At 54.1% G+C, this 22,356-nt stretch overlaps 1 protein-coding gene and 1 long non-coding RNA gene across 2 annotated transcripts; one reads left to right on the top strand and one right to left on the bottom strand.

Annotated features, from left to right (window-relative positions):
* Positions 1 to 349: 349 nt before the first annotated feature.
* Positions 350 to 13,899, bottom strand: LOC141978043 (uncharacterized). The gene is made up of 3 exons (XR_012636326.1): positions 13,745 to 13,899; positions 5,295 to 5,790; positions 350 to 1,400 (listed from the first exon to the last, which is right to left on the bottom strand). It is a non-coding gene; the product is annotated as an uncharacterized LOC141978043 (long non-coding RNA).
* Positions 13,770 to 22,162, top strand: MAT2A (methionine adenosyltransferase 2A). Its single transcript, XM_074939888.1, has 9 exons — positions 13,770 to 13,923; positions 16,733 to 16,810; positions 16,934 to 17,056; positions 17,247 to 17,359; positions 17,489 to 17,632; positions 17,910 to 18,128; positions 18,547 to 18,729; positions 19,466 to 19,599; positions 20,547 to 22,162. Exons 1-9 carry the CDS (start codon positions 13,833 to 13,835, stop codon positions 20,647 to 20,649), a joined length of 1,188 nt encoding a protein of 395 aa, XP_074795989.1. The 5' UTR covers positions 13,770 to 13,832; the 3' UTR covers positions 20,650 to 22,162.
* Positions 22,163 to 22,356: the final 194 nt, after the last annotated feature.

Consider the following 22,356-nt stretch of genomic DNA (forward strand, 5'->3'; position numbering starts at 1 on the left):
CTGGGGGAGGTGGGCGAGGGGAGGGCAGGTACTCTCAGCGGAGTGACGCAATGGGAGGGGGTGGGTCCCCTCAGCCTGCCCACGGGGGTAGCTGTGATGGGGGCGCGGAATGGCAGGGTGGGACACGCTGGCCGAAGCTCAGTGCCGGGGACAGGTCTCCCCAGCTGGCTTGGAGGGGCTCGCAGCTGATCCCCGGGGGAGGGGCGCCTTTTCCCAAAGTGAGGCGTGTGGGGGGGGTGCCGGACATTCACCGAGACCTGATCAGCCCTCAACGCACCAGTAACGTCACCAGCCAGGCTGGTTTATTATGAGCCATGAAACAGACGTTCCCCCCATTGTTAATGCCCTAAGAACCGGGGGGTGAACCCCAGCGTCCTGGCCAATCCCAGCTCGGAATGGTCCAGCCCATTTACCCGAATTCCAGCCTGCCGTTCATATTAGCTCCAGCAATCTTCTTCCCATCGCTGGGCCACATTAAAACCAGCTGCTGTGTTCTGCCCCAGAGGTGGCTGCATTCACCGCTGGGTGAAGTGGTCTCTCTATGTCTGTGGCCTAGGAGTAGCTTACGCTGGCAAAGTGCCATCGGATCCTTCGGTGGAAGGCTTGAGAGACTGGCAAAGAGCTAGTGGTGTTTCCATTTTGTGACAGCACAGGCAGGTCCCAGGCTCTCCTTTCTGCTGGGGATTGCACTGCGCTCTTCCCAGCGGCTGGCACACACACACAGGTGCAAGGCAGCCTGGGCTAGCAGCATGAGTGCAGTGCTGGACAGCAGGGCAGACCGAGCTCGGATTCTGGCTCTGCCCCTGATTCCCGGTGTGGGAGACATGGAGCAGCCCGTGCCATGTGCGTGTTCCACCCATTCCCCTCTGTAGGTGTGGGCCTGTGGGGAGCCCCTTGGTCCTGCCCCTCAGAGCCAGGGCAGGCTAGGCGTGGCTTTCCCCATCTCTCCCAGCCTGGCCAAAGGGGTCCTGGTGCAACACCGTTGAGGCCCCATAGAGTGGGGCTAGGGGTGTGTGTACAAAGATACCCGAGTCTGGTCTGTGCTAGCATCCCTGCTCATTGTGCAGCCCCAGAAAGGGTGTTTCACTCGGCCAGAATCCCGGCTGGCTTTCCCGTGCCACCACCACGCCCTCCCTTGCAGCCCGGGTGAGGACCAGCAGCCGATAGCTCGGCCAACTCTCCCCAGCCCTCCAGAGAGAAAAGCAGGAGCTGCCACAGCCTGAGCTAAAGATTCAGGGCTCCCTGGCTGGGCACGGGGTCAGGGTCACGCCCCACCATGCCAGTCCTGGGGTGACCGTGTCTGGGAGGGGAGATGCTGCTCTCCATCGGGGCCGGCTGTCGAGTTCCATCCTGTTCGCCCCACATCCGGCTGCCCCACGCGCGGCTGTGATGCGCTGTGACTGAGAACGGAAGTGCAATGCAATCAGCGAGACCCAGCCAGACCAGGGCATGGGGCTAAACCCAGAGGGGCTGCGCAATGAGGGCCAGGACAGTGGGAACGTCCTTCCAGAGTTGTTTATATCCCCTCTGGGCTCCTTGGCCTGTGAGTTATCCCAGCTTCGTCTGCTCGGCCCACGTAAAGCCTACGATTGCAGAGGAGACACAGCATCCATGCCACCTCCCAGCCCTCCCACTTCAGTGTCATTGCCCCATTGCACCGACGGGCTGGCCGGCCTCTGCCCCTGTGGGTTTCTAAGGCCCAGTCTGCCCCACAGATTTGTCCTGATTTCAGTCACCAATGCAGTGGCCCTGCCGCAGCCCCTCACACAGCTGCCACGGATCTCAAAGCACTTCACAAAGGCGATCAGGATCTTTATCCTCATTTCACAGATGGGGAAACTGAGGCAGAGAGCGAGGCAGTGATTTACTTGCCCCAAATCACTCAGCAGGCCAGTAGCAGCGCTGGGAATAAAACCCAGCTCTCCTGAGTCCCAGTCCAGTGCTCTATTCACTAGGCCACACTGCTGCTTTGCACCGCTGCAGCCTGCTCCAGATTCAAGCAGGAGGCGCAGCACTAGAGCAAACACTGCTGCTGTCTGTCTATACTAGGGGTTGCAACAGTGCAGCTGGATCAACGGTTGGAATCAGGGCAAATTCCCAGGGCAGACTAGGCCTACGCGACAGTTACCCTGTGCTCTGGGAGAACTGTTGGTTCACTGAATTTCCCCCCCTTTCCATGTCCACAGATACCTCCCAAGCAGCTGGGCCTCAGGCACTCTCCCACTCCCCAACCCACAGCATTGGAGACAGTCATGGGAGCACTTCTGGGGAGGGCACTTGTGAACGTCGGTGTGCAAAACACGTGGCTGTGTGTTTGCACCAGGGGCACTCAGTGCTTTCCCTTTCCGCAGCTGTCCCCAGGAGCAATGGGTGACCGCAAAGAGCTGCTGCGAAGCAAGGGGGGACTTTGAGTCAGAGGCTGGCACATGCTCTTTCGGGAGGAAGCTGTGAGCACAGTGTCATTGTCTATTTTCCAGGAGCTGGCGGGCTGAGCACGCTGTAGCAGCGGGTCTGCAACAGATGGCCTAGTGGCTAGTGCACAAGGGTAGCGCTCTGAAGACCTGGACTCTAGTCCTGGGTCTGTCCCTGATTTGCTGGGTCTCAGTAAAACAGGGGTAAGGATATCGACCAGCTTGGGAAAGAGCTAGGGATGATTATTACTTTACCCCCTGCTAAATAGTTCCAGGATTTCAGTGGGGCACTGGCAGGCCAGTCCCACCCAGGCTAGCCTTGTTCCATTTCTTAACGTGATCAGAATAGAAGGGAGCACCCACAGAGGGATGAATCCTTTGTAGCACTGTGGAAGCCACACTGGCAAGATGGGGGGGTCGAGGGGAATGGGGGAAGCCCTCGCTGCTGCATGTGCATAGCCTGCATGTAAAGTCTGCCTGGGTCACAATGAGGATAACAGTCTACTACTGCTGGTGGCTAAATGCTCCCCTTTTTAGCTCAGAGATCAGCACTTTGGTGCTAAAGGCCCCAGGTTCAAAACTCTCTGCTAACCCCCAGTGGGGCCTGCTGCACATTCAGGGCCTCTGTCTTGGCCTTCTTCCTGCTAAGCCAGTTCCTAATACACTCACTGCTTTTTTCCTTGAGACACCATAAGCAGATGGGTGTGAATGCAGCAAGGACCTGATTGGCTGAGGTGCCACCCACCCAGGCTGATAATTAGCCTCTCTGGCCTCATTTGATTCAATAATAGATTCACAGATCAACAGAGCCAGTCAAAGAGGCCAGGCCCAGCTGTGCTCCTCAGCTGACTGCCCTTTGGACTGGGGCATGGGAGCGGCTGGGAGGATCCACTGGGCTGGGCTATGGTTACTTGTTAAAATGGGAGCTGTCATGTTTCCCTTTGCCCTGACTTTCCCTGCCCCACTCCCAGAGCCAGGAACGTGATCGTCAAAGCTCTGCGCTTGAATCCCGGGATCTCAAAGCGCTTTACTGACACTGCCCTGCCAGCTGGGCAAGTATCGCCATAGATCAGGATCCCATCATGCCTGGTGCTGCGCAGACGCAGAATGAGAGCTGGTCCCTGCCCTGAAGAGCTCACAGTCTAAACAGACCATGATAAAGGGGAAACTGAGGCACAGAGCAGGCACGTGACCTGTCCATGGTCTTGCAGGAGGTCAGCGGTAGAGCCAGGCATGAATTTCAGGCCGCTGAACCACACTGCCCCTCATGTTACAGCTGGAGAAACTGAGGCTCAAAGAAATTAAGTGATTTGCCTACAGTCACCCAGTTGCAGAGCGGGGGAGGGCTCGCACTGAGCTGGCACGTGGCAGCACCATGGACTAGCAGCCCGCTCCCGCGGCTGGCAACTTCCATGGAGCCTCCGCTTTTACTGTAAACACTGCCAGACTCTAGCGGCGATGACAGCCTTAGGAATGTGACCCGCGTGGAACCGATGCTGAGACGTCTGCCGGGGTCTGCACAGAGCCTGGGACGGTCGCTGGGAGGGGTGCGAGCCAGCCCATGTACCTCGGAGTGGGGCTCCCTCGGGTGCCCAGCGATGGCCAGCATTGTTCATGATTTCATCCCGCGGGTGGGACAGGAGTGGGAACAGCTCATTTTGCCCCTGGGGGGCTGGCCACTATTTATGTTTCCCCAGTCAAGGAGTCGAGCACTTTGGCAAAGCCCATGGGCAGATCCACGCCCCAATGACGGGAGCCGAAGAGCTTCACACTCCCATTTCCAACATCTTCACAATCTCCTGCGAGCGGCATCTTGTTCTGGGGACTTCCTTGGGCCGGGCTTATTGTGTGCGCGGGGCTCATTGGAGGGCCAGAGGGCACACTTCCCCTGGCCCCCAGTTCAATGCCTTAATCTCCTAGGAGGTTAGGAATTCCATCTCCTTTCCCCTGGGAATCATCCACCCGCTCCCTCTCCACAGCCCTGACTGGATTGGGGACTATGCTGCTCTTTGGGATACACTTGGACTGAGAGGTTGCCCCTTTTTCTGCCACCAGCATCGGATTCGCCCCTCTGCCCTGCAAGGGTCCGGGGCCTTGCAGGTCGGCTTCCCAGTGACGGAGACATCCGTGATGCCAAGCCAGGCTGAACTCCCGTGTATATTTACACTGAGATCAGAGCAGAGGATGGCACAGGACTTTCGAAGCCATCACAGGCAGCCCCACCATAGAATCCCCTGTGTAAATGTATCAAGCAGGCCGAGCTGTTTGATGGACAGACACCACGCAGGGCAATTGCTTCTTCCGTGGATCTCAGACTGTGGGGTTCTCAGAGAGCGACTCTGCCTCAAGAATTGACCCACTGGTGCCCAAGGCGGAGAGCAACCACGCCTGCTATTCGCTCAGCTCCCTCTGCTCCAGACCGTGCAAGCCCCACGCTAGCCACAACACAGCATCTCTTCCCAAGATTCACTACTTGCTCGCACACTAAGAAATAGAACCGGAAAGACTGGATGCAAAGGTGCCACCTGCTGACACCCGCCCTGGCGGTAACAAGCCCCGGGCCAACACCTCCGCCATTGACATCAATGGGCTACGGATCAGCCATCGCAACTCCAGGCACGTTCGGATGCTGCATTTGCCATTAGGGTGATTAAAACTCAATGGGGCCAGAATCCACCAAGACCTCAGAGCCCTGAATGAGCATCCCTGTCACCTGCATCCCCAGTCTTCTTCCCAGTCCCCCTGCACCAGACAGACTCCTCCTCCCTGTTCCCCACCCCATTCACCTCTCCCCCAGGACAACCCCCTTGGCCCTGACCCCCGAGGTGGAAGCCTTTGCCTGGATACTTTGCGGTGGCAGCTCCAGTCCGAAGCCATGCTCACCTGCTACGCCAGGCACCTGGAGCAAGGTCTTCAGGTCCAGCTCTGGGTGAATCGGCCTTTGTGGGCGGGGGGAAAGGTGTCCGCTGTTCATGTCTCCTCAATGCGGTTCACAAGGGGAAGCGTCCCACAATGCAAAGCCGGAGGTTGTTTGGAGGTTGTGCAGCCCACTGGAGCTCAGAAGGAAGCTGAGGGGCAGGAGGAAGGTGACTGGGTGACATAGACTTGGCATTTCTGTGCTGTGAAGCTGTCCTGGAAAGTGAGTCAGTGCCCCTTCCTGGTGATGGCCTCAAGGCCTGAAATGGCTTAATATCAGGAATGCCACATCTGGTCTTACGTGGAAGACTCCTTGGGTGGCTCAGAGATGTGGATCGGGCTGATAGTGGGAGGATATCCTGTGCTTAGCAAAGGCACCTGGCTTGGAAAGCACCGAAACTGCAAGGAAGCTGGTGGATGGTTCAGTCCATGCAGCGAAGCGTTGGAAGCCCTTTCAAAGGGGCTGAAATAAAGCAAATATTGAATGAGTGAAGTGAAGTGAAGAATGATACTTGGGCATGCAAAACTACTAGTTCAGAGCATTAATACTCAGCATGCAAAGAATCCTCAGTATGCTTCAAAGCACCAAGTAACGCTTCCTAGATGCCAATAACTCTTCAAAGTCTTACTACTAAATCATACTTGTATGCGAATATTACATCCAAATTCTGCACAGTACTTTGGATACAAAGATCCAGAAATAATGGCTCCGAGGGTTTACCTGTTGTGAGTCAGAATTCAAAGTATGGGAGATACACTCACTACTCGACCCTTGTAACAAGCTTCAACCCGTTTTAAAAATGGGGAAACTGAGGCCTGGATAGGGCATGCCATGACTCTCGCAAGAGACACCATCAGAGCTGGGATCAGAACTCGTTAGTTCCTGATTCCTAAATGGTAAGGCCAGAAGGGCCTATTTGGCTCATCCCATCCAACCGGCTGCATAACCCAGCCCAGCGCCCCTCACCCAGCCTGTTGCTTCTGCCTGCGCTCAAGCAGATCTTTTAGAAAGAGACCCCGTCTCCAAGTGACAGCGAATCCACCGTGTCCCTTAGGAAGCTGGGCCACTGGTTTATTGCTGGCTCCTGGGCCTGTGATCAGACCACTGGGCCAAGCCCTTGTCTGAGCCTAAGCCATATTAATGAAGAAGCAAACAGAAGCTGCTGGGTCTTGTCAGAGCTTGTTAGCTCAGCTCCTAGTCTCTGAAAGACGTTTGCTCTTTACTCTCTGCACAGAGGCATCCAGGAATCGCGGGTTGGGATTAACACTGAGTGATGCCCTCCTTTCAGGGACAGCGCTGGCTCTCCCTGTCCACAGCTGTGCCAGAGGCCGCCTGGGTCATTCTCTGTGCTCCCCGCCAGCTGCCTGGCTGCTGAATCAGGCTTGAGCCACGGGGAGGAAGGCGAGAGCGGCAGGCACACAGGGAGATGGGGCTGGGCATACGGAGCACAGATGGGCAATTAACCCACTGCTTTGTGAGCCCAGGAGCGGCTGGAGGAGGAGAGGGCATTGGGGAAGGGTCCTTACTAGGAGGCAGCGCTGCACAGACCAGCAAAGGGGCTAGGAAGGGGCTGCCCCATGGGATCGCAGGGTCCCTCCCGCCCTCATCCGGCAAAGCCCTGAGAAGTTCCCAGACTCCATGGTGAAGAGGCTCTGACCCAGCCCCTCCCACCCCATGGAAAGAGCCACCACCTCTTGCATCAGCCTGGCGGAGGAGCCACCCAGCCTGCCCGCGCCTGCCCATGCTGACCTCCAGTGAGAGCAGGGCTTGCTGCTTTCCAGAGGCCCGAGAGCAGGGGCAGGGCCTGGAAGGCACCTGTGCTTTGGGAGAACAGCTCGCTCCTGGGCGTGGCGAGGGACGCTGTGACCTGCTGGGCTGTGCTGGGTCAGCTCCAGCACTGGTGAGACTTCGGCTTCCTTGCGTCATGCAGGACAGTGTAACGGTCAAAATGCCCACAAAAGGGTGCTGGGCCTGTGGCCAGCCAGGATTAACCCTTCCCAGCGTCAGGGCTGGCCCAGTGCCAGCAGACGCAGCCCGACGCTGACTGCAGCAGACTGACTTGGCCCATGCATGTCACTAAGGAATAGATGGTGGCAATCACCCGTCTCCTCAACCCCAACCAACCCCGGGGGTGACTTTACTAGGCACTGGTGATATGGAGGTGTGGTTGCCAACCCTCCAGGATTGTCCTGGAGTTTCCTGGAATTAAAGATGACTATTTAATTAAAGATTATGTGATGAAACCTCCAGGAATACATCCAACCAAAACTGGCAACCCTACATGGAGAATTGGGAGCCCATTGCCTGGAAAATCTTGACAGCGCCAGCCTTGTTCCCACTGGGGAGGGAAAGGATGGCCCAGTGGTTACAGTGGTAGCCTAAAAAAGAAAAGGAGTACTTGTGGCACCTTAGAGACTAACCAATTTATTAAGTACTCCTTTTCTTTTTGCGAATACAGACTAACACAGCTGTTACTCTGAAACCACTGGTAGCCTAGCAGCTGGCAGACCTAAGGTCAGTCCTTGGCTCTGCTACAGGCTTCCTGTGTGACCCTGGGCCTGTCGCTGTGCCTTGGTCCCTGGCCATACAATGGGATAACAGCCCGGCTGTCCAGCAGGGGCATGAGAGGGTAAATATATTAGAGGGTTTGAGGTGCTCCCAATAATCTCTGGTGCCATCTCTGCAGTGTGCACGCTCAGCTCCTGTTTTGGAGATTTCCTTCACACCCAGCTGGAGCAGGCAGGCAGTGGGCCCCCGCCCAATTCCATCAACCTCAAGGGGGCTTCTGTGCCCACTGTTACTGTAATGCCCCCACCTGCCCTGTGTCTCCTGGCCCTTGCCTGCTGATGGGTGTCACAACTGGCTGCCCAGCTGGCTGCCCAGACCATCACAGCAACAGCAGGGATGGAACTCGCCCCTGCCTCCAGAACCTCGCCAGAAGCTGCCGGTAGGATAGGAGGATGACACACGGCCAAGCCGGTCTGAGTCTATCCAGAAGGGGACACGCCAGCCATTACGATATCAAGATTATACCCTCATGTGATTTTGAAACGTCGGCAGTCACTCAGCCTCCGAAGAATTAGACGTGTTTTGCTTTCCTATTGGCAAATGCCATTTTATATAATCCCATTAACATTCAGGAGCAATGCCGGCTGCTTTCTATCTCTGCATCCTGCAGGCTGCACCTGTCTCTCATCACAGAGCTGCCCAGACCCGCTCTGAGCCTTGGAAAGTGCATGCATCCAAAATGCTGAGTCACTCACAGGAGGCTCAGGGAAAGGTCAGGTGGAAGAGATATAAGCTCCCTCTCCCCCCAGGGGCGTCCTCCCAGCAAAGCCAGCCTCTGCAGCCAACAGACGGAATGGCTGGAGAGATCCCATTCACCAGGGCGCAGGGTGTGGAGCTGTGGTCTGTCGGTTCTAAAGACACAGGCCTTCCCCCTTTGAACTAACAGAGGCATTGCTTAGCTAATCTTAGTAGCAGACGCCTTATTCTCTTTGCAGCCCGTCCTCTACTGGGCAGCGTCACAGATCTATTTATTAACAGAGGTCTGTCCATCGCACACAGGGGCTCTATCTCATATGGGGGAATTATTGATCGATTGATCTATTAACAGAGGAATCTATCCATCACACACGGGGATCTAAATAGCTAGCTATAGACTACTACTGAAATCTGTCTGACCTCTCTCTATCTGTGATATCAATAGGGGGTTAATAATCATGACATCTATTCAGCCAGCTCTCACTTCTCCCAGTGGAAAAATCATTGCATACTTCACATACTTAAACAAACACGGGTCCTGGTGTGGCTCTACCCCATCTGGCATCAGTGACAAAAGTCCCTTTAAATTTCAGCAAGAGCAGGATCTGGCCCAAAGAAGTTTCCTAGAAGACGCAGTCCAGAACGGGATAATGGCAGGGGTTGGAGATGGAAGACTGGGTTCCCCCAGCCCAGCCAAAAGGACATGGTATGATAACCTGATCTGCTATTATTTCATTCAGACAGGTACAGAAGGTCCAATCCCTTCCCCTCTGCTTGGATGTCTTGTTGACAGGCGCGTCATCTGAATGGGCCAAGGACAGCCAGCGTTGTGCAGGAGGTCAGACTAGATGATCATAATGGTCCCTTCTGACCTTAAAGTCTATGATTCGATGATTAAGCAGTTAAGGGACCATGTGTCCAGGCCACCATGCAGTGCTATAGGGGAAAAAGTGTCCAGTTTTCAGGACCCGACTTGGGATTCAGAAAACCTGGGTTCAAGTTCAGGTTCCCTGTGTGACCTTGGGCAAGTCCCTTAGTCTCTCTGTGACTCAGTTCCCCCTCTGTAGAATGGGCATGACAGCCCTGCCCTGTCTCCTTTGGCTGTGTGAGGATCAATACAATACAGATTGTGAGACAACAGATAACCCTGTGAAGGGGGCTGTGTAAGTACTAGAATCATAGATTCCAAGGCGAGAATGACCTTTCTGATCACCTAGTCCGAACTCCTGTATCACACAGGCCAGAGCCCTGCCCCCACAATAATTCCTAGAGCAATCGGTTAGAAAACATCCAGTCAGACTAGATTAAAAATTGCCAGTGATGGAGAATCCACCACGACTCTGGGTAAATTGTTCCCCTGGTTAATTACTCTCACTGATAAAAATTTACACCTTATTTCCAGTCTGTATTTGTCTAGCTTCAACTTCCAGACACTGGATTTGGGAGACCTTCCTCTGCGAGGCTGAAGAGCCCAGTATTAAATGTTTGCTCCTCATGTAGATACAGGTCACCCCTTAACCTTCTCTGTGTTAAGCTAAATAGATTGAACTCCTTGAGTCTACCGCTATAAGGCTTATCCTTTAATCACTCTTGTGGCTCTTCCCCTCCCCCTTCCCCTCCATCCTTCCAAAACAGGTTATAACCATGGTGGGAATCGTCCGCCCTGGGCTCAGTAGGACCAACTGGATCAAATTTATGCTCATCAATGAGCAATGCCAATTCCTCCTAAAGAGAGACCGACGAGGGTGTCGCCCGCAGAACTGCTCCGCTACCCGGAAGCTCCAGAGATCAGCCATGAACTGTTAGAGACATTTGCCTCCAGGTCAGGGGTTCCAGGCCAGCTCAGGGTGGGAATGGCTGGCAGGTCTTTGGTGGCCCTGGAGTTGGCGGGTCTCAGCCCAGTTCTTAGCAGACAGGTGCCCACATCCCACACACTACCATCACAGCAGGACTCCGCCCAGCGGGCTCAGCCAGGAGGCTGAATCCCTCTGTGGTTCCTCCAGGTCAGGGCTGAGGGATATTGGCAGCATAGCAGCTGGGAAGTTCACCAGCTGCTGGTGGAGCGGCCTGATATGGAGATAACGAGAGCAGAGCTCAGGCTGCCCCTTTTATCAGCACAAACGTCACCATTTATTACTATTATGGAAAATCCCCCCAGCTCTTCCCTGAAGATGGCAATATGGCCACGGCTCCTCGTGCTCGCTGGGCTGCTGGGGAAGGATCTCAGAGTGCTCTGTGCTCCGCTGGCACGGCTGCCGTGAACACTGAACAAGGAAGCAGAAACTGTGCCCGTGGCGGAGCCCCTGAGCTCCATATCAAACAAACAAATGGAAAGCGCCCACCCCTCCCAGCCCGCAGGAAGCTTTCGCAACCAGAAGCCCGGCCGTGCTGTGGGTGGTAAACCCTGCCGTTAAAAACTCCTTTCATTGCTATGTTTAAAAAAGGACATTACAATATTTCTATGAATATGTGCTTTTGAAAAAACCCATCGCAGCCTAATTAACAGTGTCCCTGGAAGGTAGGGATGCAGGTGAAATATTGAAAGGACAGGACAGCAAGAGGAGCCACTTTGCTGGCCTGGCCCTAAACCTCATCTCTGGCTGGATTTTGAATATTTTTGCCATAAGGACACATCTGACTTTTAAAAAAATACTGCCCGAGATGTAAATATTGACACCATACATCCCAGTGCTTATGTGTGTACGAGTGTGGCAGGGGAAATGACTGTATCTGCACATCCCCCTTGTCATCTGTTAGGGTGGAAGCCTTACCAATTAATGAGAAATTGGCCTTATCTTTGCCCAGACACGTTATTTGTTCGGCTGGTCCAGAGATTTATAAAAAGGGCCGGTCAGTGGTATTTTGTGTGTGTGTAACCACAGGAGGGAAGTCAGCAGGAGACAAGGTGCCACAAGTACTCCTTTTCTTTTTGCTAGAGCAATGCAGCTCACAGTCCTTCAATGGGCATTTCACCTGCAGTCTCTTGCCTGGCCCCACATCTCAGATGATGAAACCAAAATGCAGTCTTCAGGCCAAATGCAATCCACTGAATTTTACCAGTGCAACCCCAAGTGTCACATTCAGAGACACAGGCCACAGGGCTCATCCGGGCTGCAGCGGTGTGATAAGGTTAGAAACAGGGCCCACCTCGGAAGGCTGTGGACTGTCTCCCTCCCCCCTTCAGGCCATCTCCTCCTCCTATCCCCTCCATGGGGGGAATCTCGCCTTGCTCCTGCACCTGAGTCAGTCCCATTGATCCTGTCCTAAGAGGAGGGAGCCCCACTGACCCAAGTTCACCCCAACAGGTGGCTTTCGTCTGAGCACTGCCCCCCACGGCCTTGCTGCCATGCCCAAGCCGTGCTCCCACTATGAAGGCCTGGATCCCAAGGATCGGGGCCTTACTCCACCCCAGGCACCCACAGACCCCTCTGGATCCTAGCGGCCAGGCCCAGGGGGTTCTCCAACAACTGCCCCTTGGCAATGGAGGGCGCCTGGGCACGGGGAGGGAGGTGGCGCCATGTCCCAGATACTGCCTTAGCCCCACGCCTGACAGGGTACGTGGGTACAGGGCCATGGGAGTATACGGCAGGGTGGCTCGGTGGGGTACGTGGTATGTGGGTACAGGGCTATGGGGGTATACGGCAGGGTGGCTCGGTGGGGTACGTGGCACATGGGTACAGGGCTACGGGGGTATAGAGGGGGTGGCTCGGTGGGGTGCATGGCACGTGGGTACAGGCCTGTGGGAGTATACGGGGGGTGGCTCAACGGGGAAGGCCCAAACAGGTGCATGGCACGTGGGTAAAGGGCTAGGAGGGTATACGGGGAGTGGCTCAGCGGGGTACGTGGCACATGGGTACAGGGCTGGGGGGTATACAGCGGGGTGGTGCCTGGTGGGGTATGGGGCACGTGAGTACAGGGCTAGCGGGGTATACAGGGGTGGCTGGGTGGGGTACGGGGCACATGGGTACAGGGCTAGGGAGGTATATGGGAGGTGGCGGGGGGGTATGGGGCACATGGTACAGGGCTGGGGGGCACAGCGGGTGGCGGGGGGGTACAAGGAACGTGGTACTGGGCTGGGGGGGTACGGGGGGTGGAGGGGGTACAGGGCACATGGTACAGGGCTGGGGGCACGGGGGGTACAGGGCACGTGATACAGGGCTGGGGGGCACGGGGGGTGGCGGGGGGTACGGGGCATGTGGTACAGGGCTGGGGGTACGGGGGTGGCAGGGGGGTATGGTCACGTGGAACAGGGCTGGGGGGTACGGGCACGTGGTACAGGGCTGGGGAGGTACGGGGGTGGAGGGGGGTACGGGCACGTGGTACAGGGCTGGGGGGCATGGGGGGTGGAGGGGGGGTTCGGGCACGTGGTACGGAAGGCGGGGGGTACGGGCACGTGGTACAAGGCTGGGGGGGTACGGGGGGTGGAGGGGGGTACAGGGCACGTGGTACAGGGCTGGGGGGCACGGGAGGTGGAGGGGGGTACGACCACGTGGTACAGGGCTGGGGAGTACGGGGGGTGGAGGAAGGGTACGGGCACGTGGTACAGGGCTGGGGGGTGTACGGAGGGGGGGCTCGGAGGAGAGGGGTTTTGGGGGGGCGGTCAGGTTGGTCAGGGGATTGGACGAAGAGGAAACCAAGATGGGCGCCAGAGCGGGTCAGGCCCGCCTTCCTGACCGCGCGAGGCAAACTGCGCATGCGCATCAGCCGCATTCCCCTTCCAAGTTCCCGGGCAGCGGGCGGGAAGGGTCGCAGCTCGGCCAGGCGTGAGGGGAGGCTCTCATTGCGCCTGCGCAGCAGGGCTTCCCTCCGGCTCCTCCCTGCGGCGACAGTCGGCTCGAGCTTGTGCCTTTTGTCTGGGACCCGTGCAAGTGGCAGAGGCGCGGGGGAGACAGAGCACCTCCCTCTGCTGCCCTCCCGGGCCGCGTCAAGGCGGGAATTGTTGTCTTGCTCTACGGTGCGTTATGAGAAATCCCCTCCCTCCGGCTGGGAGCGAGCTGGTCGGTGTGCCGGGGGAGGGGGGATTTATTATGTAACGTGGCCCCCTTCCCCGGAGTGTGGTTGAGTCCGAATCCGCTCTCCCCGCCCGCCCCGAGATTGGCGCGTTGCGGCGGGGCGGGGCCTGCCAGGGGCGGGGCCGGGAGCGTATAAATACCGGTGCCGCTGAGGCGCTCCTTTCATTCTGGCGGAGCAGACGTCTGCGGAGTGTCCTTCTTCTTTCGCCGCATCCTTCCGGTGTCGCCATGAACGGGCAGCTCAACGGTTTCCACGAGGCCTTCATCGACGAGGGCAGCTTCCTCTTCACCTCCGAGTCCGTGGGGGAGGGGCACCCAGGTGAGGGGCCGGGGCGCGGCTTCGTTCTCCGAGGCGGGAAACCGGCCCGGCCGCGCGACCTCCTCCGGAGGAAGCGCCCGGCGCGTGCACGCGCGGCGCAGTCCTGTCTCTGGGCGGGGGGATGATGAAACTCTCGGCCGGGCGCGCGCTCCCGCCGCCATTATCCGCGAGGGCGCGCGCCGCATTGCAGGCTCGGCCGGGCGGCACGTGGTCCCCGCGCGGGGACGGGTCCCTCCCCCGGCCATGGTCCGTGTCCGCCGCGGCGGGGGGGGGGGATCGTGGCTCCGGGCCATGGGATCGATCAGCCTCCTGCGCCGGAGCCGGCCGAGGGTCGCCCGGGGGTCTCGAGCCTGCTGCGCCCCGGGGGGGGCGGAATGGCGCCCGGGGGGGGGTCGTCTCGGGAGGCGGGGGAGCCTCGGGGGGGGGGGGAGCCTCGGGCGGGGGTCTCGGGGGGCGGGGGCCGGTGTGTCATACCCGGGGGGGGGGCGGCACGGCGCCTCGGGCGGGGGGCTCCCGGGGGGGGGGAGCCTCGGGCGGGGGTCGCGGGGGGGCGGGGGCCGGTGCCGAAGCACTTTGCCCCCGCTCTTTTACCGCCTAGAGCGACCCCCGCAGACCACCGATGCCTCCTGGTTCCGCGGGGCCCCTTGCAGCCCCCTGGTCCCTTTGCTCGCCTGCCGCTGCTGTCCCGGAAACCCACCGGCCCTTCACACCCGGTCCCTGCCGCCTGCGGCCCCTCTCTCTCTCCTGGGGCAGGGAGCCCTAGCTGCTCGGGCGCGCTGTGCTCGGCGCTGCCGTCGCAGCGCGCTGCCCGCAGGGAGGCCGCAGCGATCCGCGCACTTGCCAGCCAGGATTCCGTTCCCGGCTCTGTCACTGACTTGCTTCGTCACCTCGAGCAAGTCCCTTCATCTCCCCTTGACTCCTGTTCCTCCTCTGGGTCCGCAAGTGCTGTGAGGGCCGGGTGCGCCGCGCGTCTCTCGCTCCGGGGCTGTATTTCTGGGAAGAGAGGAATTCAAAGGGTGCTGAACGCAGTAACTGAGGTTTAAATAAAGACATAAATCCTGATGGTGTATGTTCTCTTGAATAGCCTTGTGTTTCAGACTTGAACGCTCACCGATCACTACCTTTCCTCACTCACTGCAGAAAGTGTCTAAAATAGTGTCAGAGGCTGTGTGGAATTGCTTTGGACAATTTAGAGGTCACTGCTGAATGGGCTTTTGATAGATTCCTTCATTTCCATGACAAAGAATGAATGTTCTATCTCAGTCCTGGCATTGTTTCAGTATAACAACGTTGTGTTTTTTCTGACTGCAATCTCCATTTTGGGGCCCTGTTCTATTTAGATTCCCATTCTCTGGTCCATTATAAATCACTTTCACATTGCACAACAAACTTAATCGACTGTTCAGTGGCATTTGCTGTGTATCAGTCACTACCTTTTCCAAACCATTGGCCAGTTATGGTCTGGCCAAACAGGTGAACTGGTTTCAAAAACTACTTCCTCTAATATCAGTCTGTCTTCACTACAAGACTAGGGACAGCAGTGCTCAAATGATTGATGCTGGCATAGTTATCCTAGCCAGAAATTTTCTGATGTCATTAAATCCTCCCTTTAGGCTGTTTTATTACCTGGGGGCTGTTAGTAACACAAATCATTCCTCAAGGTGTAAAAGACTGTTGTTTTGTGAATGACATCCGGGGAAACTTTTTCCCTCCCTGGGTGGTCGAGAAAATTATTCTCATTGTCACATTTCCAGTGCTGCTATTCAAGGTGACTGGTGAAAGATCTGAGGAATGAATGGGTTAAAGATGATGGGAGGGGCTAGCTCAGTGTCAGGCTTTCCTTTATTCCATCTCGTTCCTGTGCAGCACACAGAATTGTCACTCTGCTCCAAATCTGATCTGAAAGGTCATTGTCAAGGACGACATTTAGCCCTGAGTGAGGAGCTTATTCATCACAGAATTTGAACAATTCTTGCAAAGCCCTTAGTGCTTTAGGGGTTTCAGATTGCTCTAGAATAATTGTCTGCAGCAGTCATGCTAGAGCGACTAGCTATGCGCAGGCTGGCTGACCAGCTGAAACCAGTTCTGCAGTCTCAAGCTGGCTGCTTGCTGCTCACAACTTGGTTGGTTGTTGGCAGCCATGGCTAATGGCAACATGACTACGGCCTACAGTATTGCAAGTTAAAATTCTGTCATTGGGGCTACGTTGGGCACATGCAGTCTCTTGCTGTACATGTGCAAATCTAGAGTGGTCTTGCTGCAAGTGGCCATTTTGTCAGGGCAGTTTTCTAAAATTAAACACCTGTACAAACCAAATTGAAGCTGTTATCTTCTGTTTGAGGGCAGAACCACTTGCAGATCAGATGCTGCTGTAATTTGGGTGCTTAAGTAAATCCCTTGACAATGCAGTGCATTGTCCTATTCAGAGCTGCCGGGATTGCACACTGTCAAAATCCTGTCTTATAGCTACATCACAAAGAGAGTAAGAGTGGCTAAATTTAAGCCCTGACATAATAGTAACTTGATCCTAAAAGTTCTAGTAGAAAATGCTTAGGATTCCACACTAACCCAAAAAAACCCCAAAACACCTCAATACAAGTGCTGCATCTGAGGGACAGGAAATTACAGTGTAAGATAACAACACTTCTGCCTGGTGTTGTGTAACACTGCAGTTGTTGCTTTCTGTTGACATACTGGTATGGAGACTCCCAGAATTGGCTGAAGTTAAACATATTGAGCGGAAAGAGAAAGGGATTCAGTGAGGTACACTGTGCATTGAGAGTGATTTGGCTGTTTGATTTCTTTTCAGATAAAATCTGTGACCAAATCAGTGATGCTGTCCTTGATGCCCACCTTAAACAGGATCCAGATGCCAAAGTTGCTTGTGGTGAGGATACCTAGCCTAGAAAAGGGGAGGAATTGCACCTATTAGATACACTTTTGTTACCTTAGGAGAGCTGTTTCTCTGAGTGACACTGAAGTTGATGAATATCCTTTTATTCTCTTCTAGAAACTGTTGCAAAGACTGGGATGATCCTCCTGGCCGGCGAGATCACATCCAGAGCTGCTGTTGACTACCAGAAAGTTGTGCGTGATACAATCAAGCATGTTGGTTATGATGATTCTTCCAAAGGTAAGTGCCTCCGGCCACTTGTTGTTCTAGGTTTGGGAAGCTTTTTTTCTAGCTTTGAGTATAAGGCTGTTGGCTTCTAAAAGTATCTGTAACCAATTTGCTAGGTGTTCTAAGGAACAAATTATAAACTTTCTAGGATTAGCTGGACGGTGCAGGTATTCTGTGAATCTGAAATTCTGCTGTGTTTTAGGATTTGATTACAAGACTTGCAATGTGCTAGTAGCCTTGGAGCAGCAGTCTCCTGATATTGCCCAGGGAGTCCATCTAGACAGGAATGAAGAGGATATTGGTGCTGGGGACCAGGTTAGTATTCTAGTAACAGCTGTTTCCCAGTTTGCAGAAATGTTTTCTTGTTTATAGGACAATACTTAGCACTTGTCAGTAGCTGGTTCTGTTGAAGTTGAGGTTTCAGACCCCTCTTCTCTCCCATAGGGCTTGATGTTCGGTTATGCTACAGATGAAACTGAGGAATGCATGCCCTTGACCATTGTCCTAGCGCACAAGCTGAATGCCAAGCTGGCAGACCTGCGTCGCAATGGCACCCTGCCCTGGCTGCGACCCGACTCTAAAACTCAGGTAAGTGGAGCCTTGTCATACACTGCAGTAATAGGCATGTGCGAGAGAGCCTGGTTCTAGTAAGCTAAGAGCAGAATGAATTTCTGCCTTTGCAGAGCTGGTGGGGGGGGGCGGGGCGGGGGGGAGGACCAATAATGAAACGAAACTAGACTGTATTCTCATTCCTACTTAGCAGTCTGGAGGGTATGGAGAGCACCGCTGTCCCCTATTAGGATCTGCTGTAGATGTGCCTGTCCCTGACTTGGTTTTCTTCTCCTGGTCTGGGGTATCATTTCAGGTGACTGTGCAGTACATGCAGGACCGTGGCGCTGTCATCCCTATTAGAGTCCACACGATTGTCATATCTGTTCAACATGATGAAGAGGTCTGCTTGGATGAGATGAGGGATGCCCTAAAGGAGAAAGTGATCAAAGCTGTTGTGCCTGCAAAATACCTGGATGATGATACAATCTACCACCTGCAGCCAAGTGGCCGCTTTGTCATCGGTGGTCCCCAGGTAAGACTGATCCAATCCTCCAAGGAATGGACTTGTGTGTTTCACTTGGGTGTGTCTAGTCTACATGCAGGCATTGAGGGTGACCAGTCTTCCAAAACTCCCCCTCTCTAGCAATATGGGAACATAGCCAGGCTAATGGGCGGCCTCCAGTGCAGACTTACAAGCCAGTTTTCTCCCCCAGAACTAATGGCTCTACAGAGCTCAGTGGAGTAAACGCTTGTCAACAAACGAGAGTATTGGAGCAAGTGGAGCTGGTATAATTCAGCTGCCATTTGTACAGTTACACTTAAAGTGAAACATTTGTCTTCAGTGCATGCAAGGATTAGGCTTTAAGTTAGTGTAAGCAGTGGCTATTGTGCTCTAAACTGATGAGGTGTTTCTAAATGGAGTCCAGTTTAATGGGGGTTGTTAATTCCAGGGAGATGCTGGCTTGACTGGCCGGAAGATCATCGTTGACACCTATGGCGGCTGGGGTGCTCATGGAGGAGGTGCTTTCTCGGGGAAAGATTACACCAAAGTGGACCGTTCTGCTGCTTATGCTGCTCGTTGGGTAGCCAAGTCCCTCGTCAAGGCTGGCCTGTGTAGGAGAGTGCTTGTCCAGGTATGGCTTGGCCTCAAGTTTGGAGAGGGATGTTTGTAAATGAGATGGATTTAGCAGGTGGTATTGATGGCTGGCAGGGTCTCCCTTTAAAGCCGTATTGAGCCAAAGATCTTTGGGGCTGCTGTGCCAAGGGAAGAAAGGGGTGTGGCTAGCTGTATTGGGAAGCCCATCTTTTCCATCAGCACAAGCTGGTGGGATGGCATTTGGAAGGCAGCTGACAGTGAGGGTGGTGAATAACTGGAGCTTGCCGTGGGAGTGCAACTGCTATTCTTGGTTGTATAGACAATCCTCTCCAAACCAGGGAGTAATAACCTAGAGCGCAATGGTATAGTTATCTGCATTGCTGCAGTGACCAACTTGCAGTGTGCTGCACTGCTTGGGTGTCCCTTCCAGGATAGACTCTAGAGAGAGAATAGAGCAAAGAAAAACCCAGGAATAGAAGGTAAGATGAGAAGGGGAGTTTGGCTGGTGTAGAGAGTAATACGAACAGGGTCATACTTTCAGAGCAGCTGAACGGAGAGCTGATCATTCTTGTAACTACTGTAGCTGGCATGTGGAATGAGAGCGTGGAGATACAGTTGTTGGAAGTATTTGAGTGGGTAGATGAGCCCCTGCATTACTAGGAACAAAGTACCCCTTCAGAATGTGGGGTGAGGGAGTGTTAGATGGGGGGGGCCCACATGGTCATCTGTCCCAGCAAGTCCTCTGAGGTGTTTAAACTGTCCTTCGCCCTCAGGTCTCCTATGCGATTGGAGTGTCCCACCCGCTGTCCATCTCCATTTTCCACTATGGTACTTCTCCAAAGAGTGAGCGGGAGCTGCTAGAGATTGTGAAGAAGAACTTTGACCTCCGCCCTGGGGTTATTGTCAGGTAAAGATGGTAATGCATGCAGAGGGGGGGAATAGCTCCCTACTTGCTTGTAGGTAAATCTGAAGCCACTAATGAGTAGGGAAGGAAAGACCAGGGCTAGACTGATGGTACAAATGCTGCTGGAATTGATTCCTTACTATGTCACGCTAACAGTAGAAGTACACTTGTCCACGCTGGACTGCCTCTAGTAGCTAACCCCATCTCTGTAACCAAACAGGTGGCCTCTTGGATTAAGTATCGGAGAGCACTAATGGTGCTTGAAGGCTGAGGCTGCCTTTGGACTGGGTGCTAAATGCTCCTGGACTTAAAATCTAGCATTCTATAGCAGGTCTTGGTTGCCTAACCATCTTAGCAAATCCTTTGGGTGCAATGTTGAGCTGCTGTTTGCATTCATGCCTGTTTTGCAACCTGTGCTGGAAGCATCCGATTTAAAGTCAGAAGCAGCCATTGGGCTAGGACAAGAGCTGCTTAAACAGAAGAGATAAGTGGTTCCACCAAATGGATCACCAGGTCCTGATGTGCTGTAGCCCTCTAAGGGGTAAGTATCATATGACCTCATGTGAGATTGGACACTTGTAGTTTCTCAGGATGAGTTCGGACTGGACTGCAACTAGCTAAGTGTCTAGGACACTGTCTAAAAAACAAAGCAGCCTGAGAAACGACAACTGATTCTTAAAAGGAAGCGAGGGGAAGAGAGGCGCCTCTGAGTCAGTGAATGAATCCAGTTGTGTTGAGTCTGGGTTTTATAGCAAGATGGAAGGTGTCTTGGCCTCCCACACAGCGCATGCAGTTCCAAGCCTGCTCCACCAACGGAGTGTCTGCCTTCATGACTTGCCCCTGCTGAGTCAAAAAACTTCACCTAAACCAGAGCCTCTGAAAACTGTCTCTTGTTTTGCTTTGCTTGTGATTGAATGCTCTGTATTAAGTTAAGGACTTGTATATTCCAGGGATCTGGATCTGAAGAAGCCCATTTATCAGAGGACCGCAGCCTATGGCCACTTTGGTAGGGACAGCTTCCCATGGGAATTGCCCAAAAAGCTAAAATATTGAAAGTGTTAGGCTTTTCTCCCCAGACCTGTTGGCGTAGGCTACAGAGAAGCTTTCAGGCTCTGGGGGAAAGAGCCCCTCTTCCCTAACTTTATCCTGTCCTCCTGTTCAGCTCTTACTCAGCAAACTTCGTCCATTGCCATGGCTATTAATTCTATGGGGACCACGAGTTAGATTATCTCTTCCTATTTCTGGCGTCGTGCTCACTCTATTAGTGGAACTAGTGAGCACAAGCTATCTGTGTAACTGCCTAGAGATGAGCAGACATCAGTCTGTCTAGTAAATGATGCTTTAAGATTGGATCTGTTGTATGCCCACAAACCCAACCCTGAAAGTCTAAGAACTGCAGTGAATTTCCCCTTCAAATGCTGACTGAGAAATTGCCCTTGTAACATGCCTGTGGAATCTGTGGTTCATTATAGCATCTGTCCAGCCCCAGCCCTGTTGAGCTGCATGATTTTTGTGGTGTCTAAGAATGTAAAGCCTCTAGTCCCCGTAACCTGGTCAGTCTGACTATGTAGCTTTTGTCTGGGAGCGCTTCCCCCTGGCAGACTAGCCTTGCATGCAACGCAAGTTCCACTTGGAGCTCCAGCCTGCCGCGGTTTTTATTCAAAGGCAGTTCTTGCTCTACCCACTTGTGGTGCTTTATGCTCTTAATTCCACCTGGAGTGGCACCAGATTTTAACCTCTCCACTTTCAGCTGTCTTTCTTGGAGGACGTACGTAATAAGGTTTTTAAAAAGATAATCAATCCTATGCATGGTTTCAGCACTAGCCAAACCTCACCATCTCCTGTCTAACAAACGGGCCCTTGGCAGCCTGGGGATGTACTACAGAGAAGTCCCCAGGCAGTACCGAGGTCTGTAGGCTGCACACTTTGGTACCAGAGTAATTTTTTTCTTTATAAGAAAGCTGGAGAATTCCACACTGCACAGAACTCCTCCTGGGTTTTTAAACTTTGTTTTATTTTCAAAGCCAGGTCCAATTCGTGCTCTGAACGGCTGGCGTAGCTACAGAGAAGCCAGCTTCCTTCAGAGCCACAGGTGCATTTGGAGGGGAGGAGAGATGGCAAAAATAACCCTTCATACTTGAACATTTTTCTAATTGCTTATTTATTGTTCTCTGGGGCAGGGTGTGAGTACAGAGAAGCCCTTGGCTCAGATGGCAGCTTTTTAACACTTTTTTTTTGTTTTGGACACCATGATTCCTTGCCATGTTTCCAGCATTCCCTGATAGGCCAAGGTGTCCTACAGAAAAACCTTGGGTCACACCTACAGGGGGTCTGGCTGGTGTAAACATAAGGGGGAGGGCAAAGCTAGGGCAACTGGCCATGGGAGAAGCTGATTTGGCTGGTGTTGTACAGAGAAGCCAGCTTGTTTACATGCTTATCCCATGGCCTCTGCCTTGAGTGGAAAGTGCCTTTCGTGATCTATTTTTGTGGAGGTTTATTACGTATGTCTGCTTCAAATCCCACCAATTAACTGAAGATCTGAATAAAGTGCTAGGTTCTACCTTAAGGGTCTCTGCTCAAACTTTATCTGGAACAATGCATCATGTTTAGGTGGGCATAGCCAAGCTCATGCTCAGCTTGGCTGGAGTCATGGTGGGGTTACAGCTGTGGGAAGGGGAACCCAATCTGGGGCTGGGGGACAGAGGAGGATGGCTTCCTAGAGGCCAGTCGTTTGTTTGCCCTGCTGTGTAAAGACTAGTG

This window comes from Natator depressus, chromosome 26 (genome assembly GCF_965152275.1).
Source record: "Natator depressus isolate rNatDep1 chromosome 26, rNatDep2.hap1, whole genome shotgun sequence".
Classification (NCBI taxonomy): Eukaryota; Metazoa; Chordata; order Testudines; family Cheloniidae; genus Natator; species Natator depressus.

Bases quoted from the DNA above. Each gene is read 5' to 3' on its own strand.
- MAT2A (XM_074939888.1), top strand. From the start codon at position 13,833: ATGAACGGGCAGCTCAACGGTTTCCACGAGGCCTTCATCGACGAGGGC. The intron at 17,057-17,246 runs GTAAGTGCCTCC...GCTGTGTTTTAG, and splicing joins TTATGATGATTCTTCCAAAG to GATTTGATTACAAGACTTGC. The intron at 17,360-17,488 runs GTTAGTATTCTA...TCTCTCCCATAG, and splicing joins ATATTGGTGCTGGGGACCAG to GGCTTGATGTTCGGTTATGC.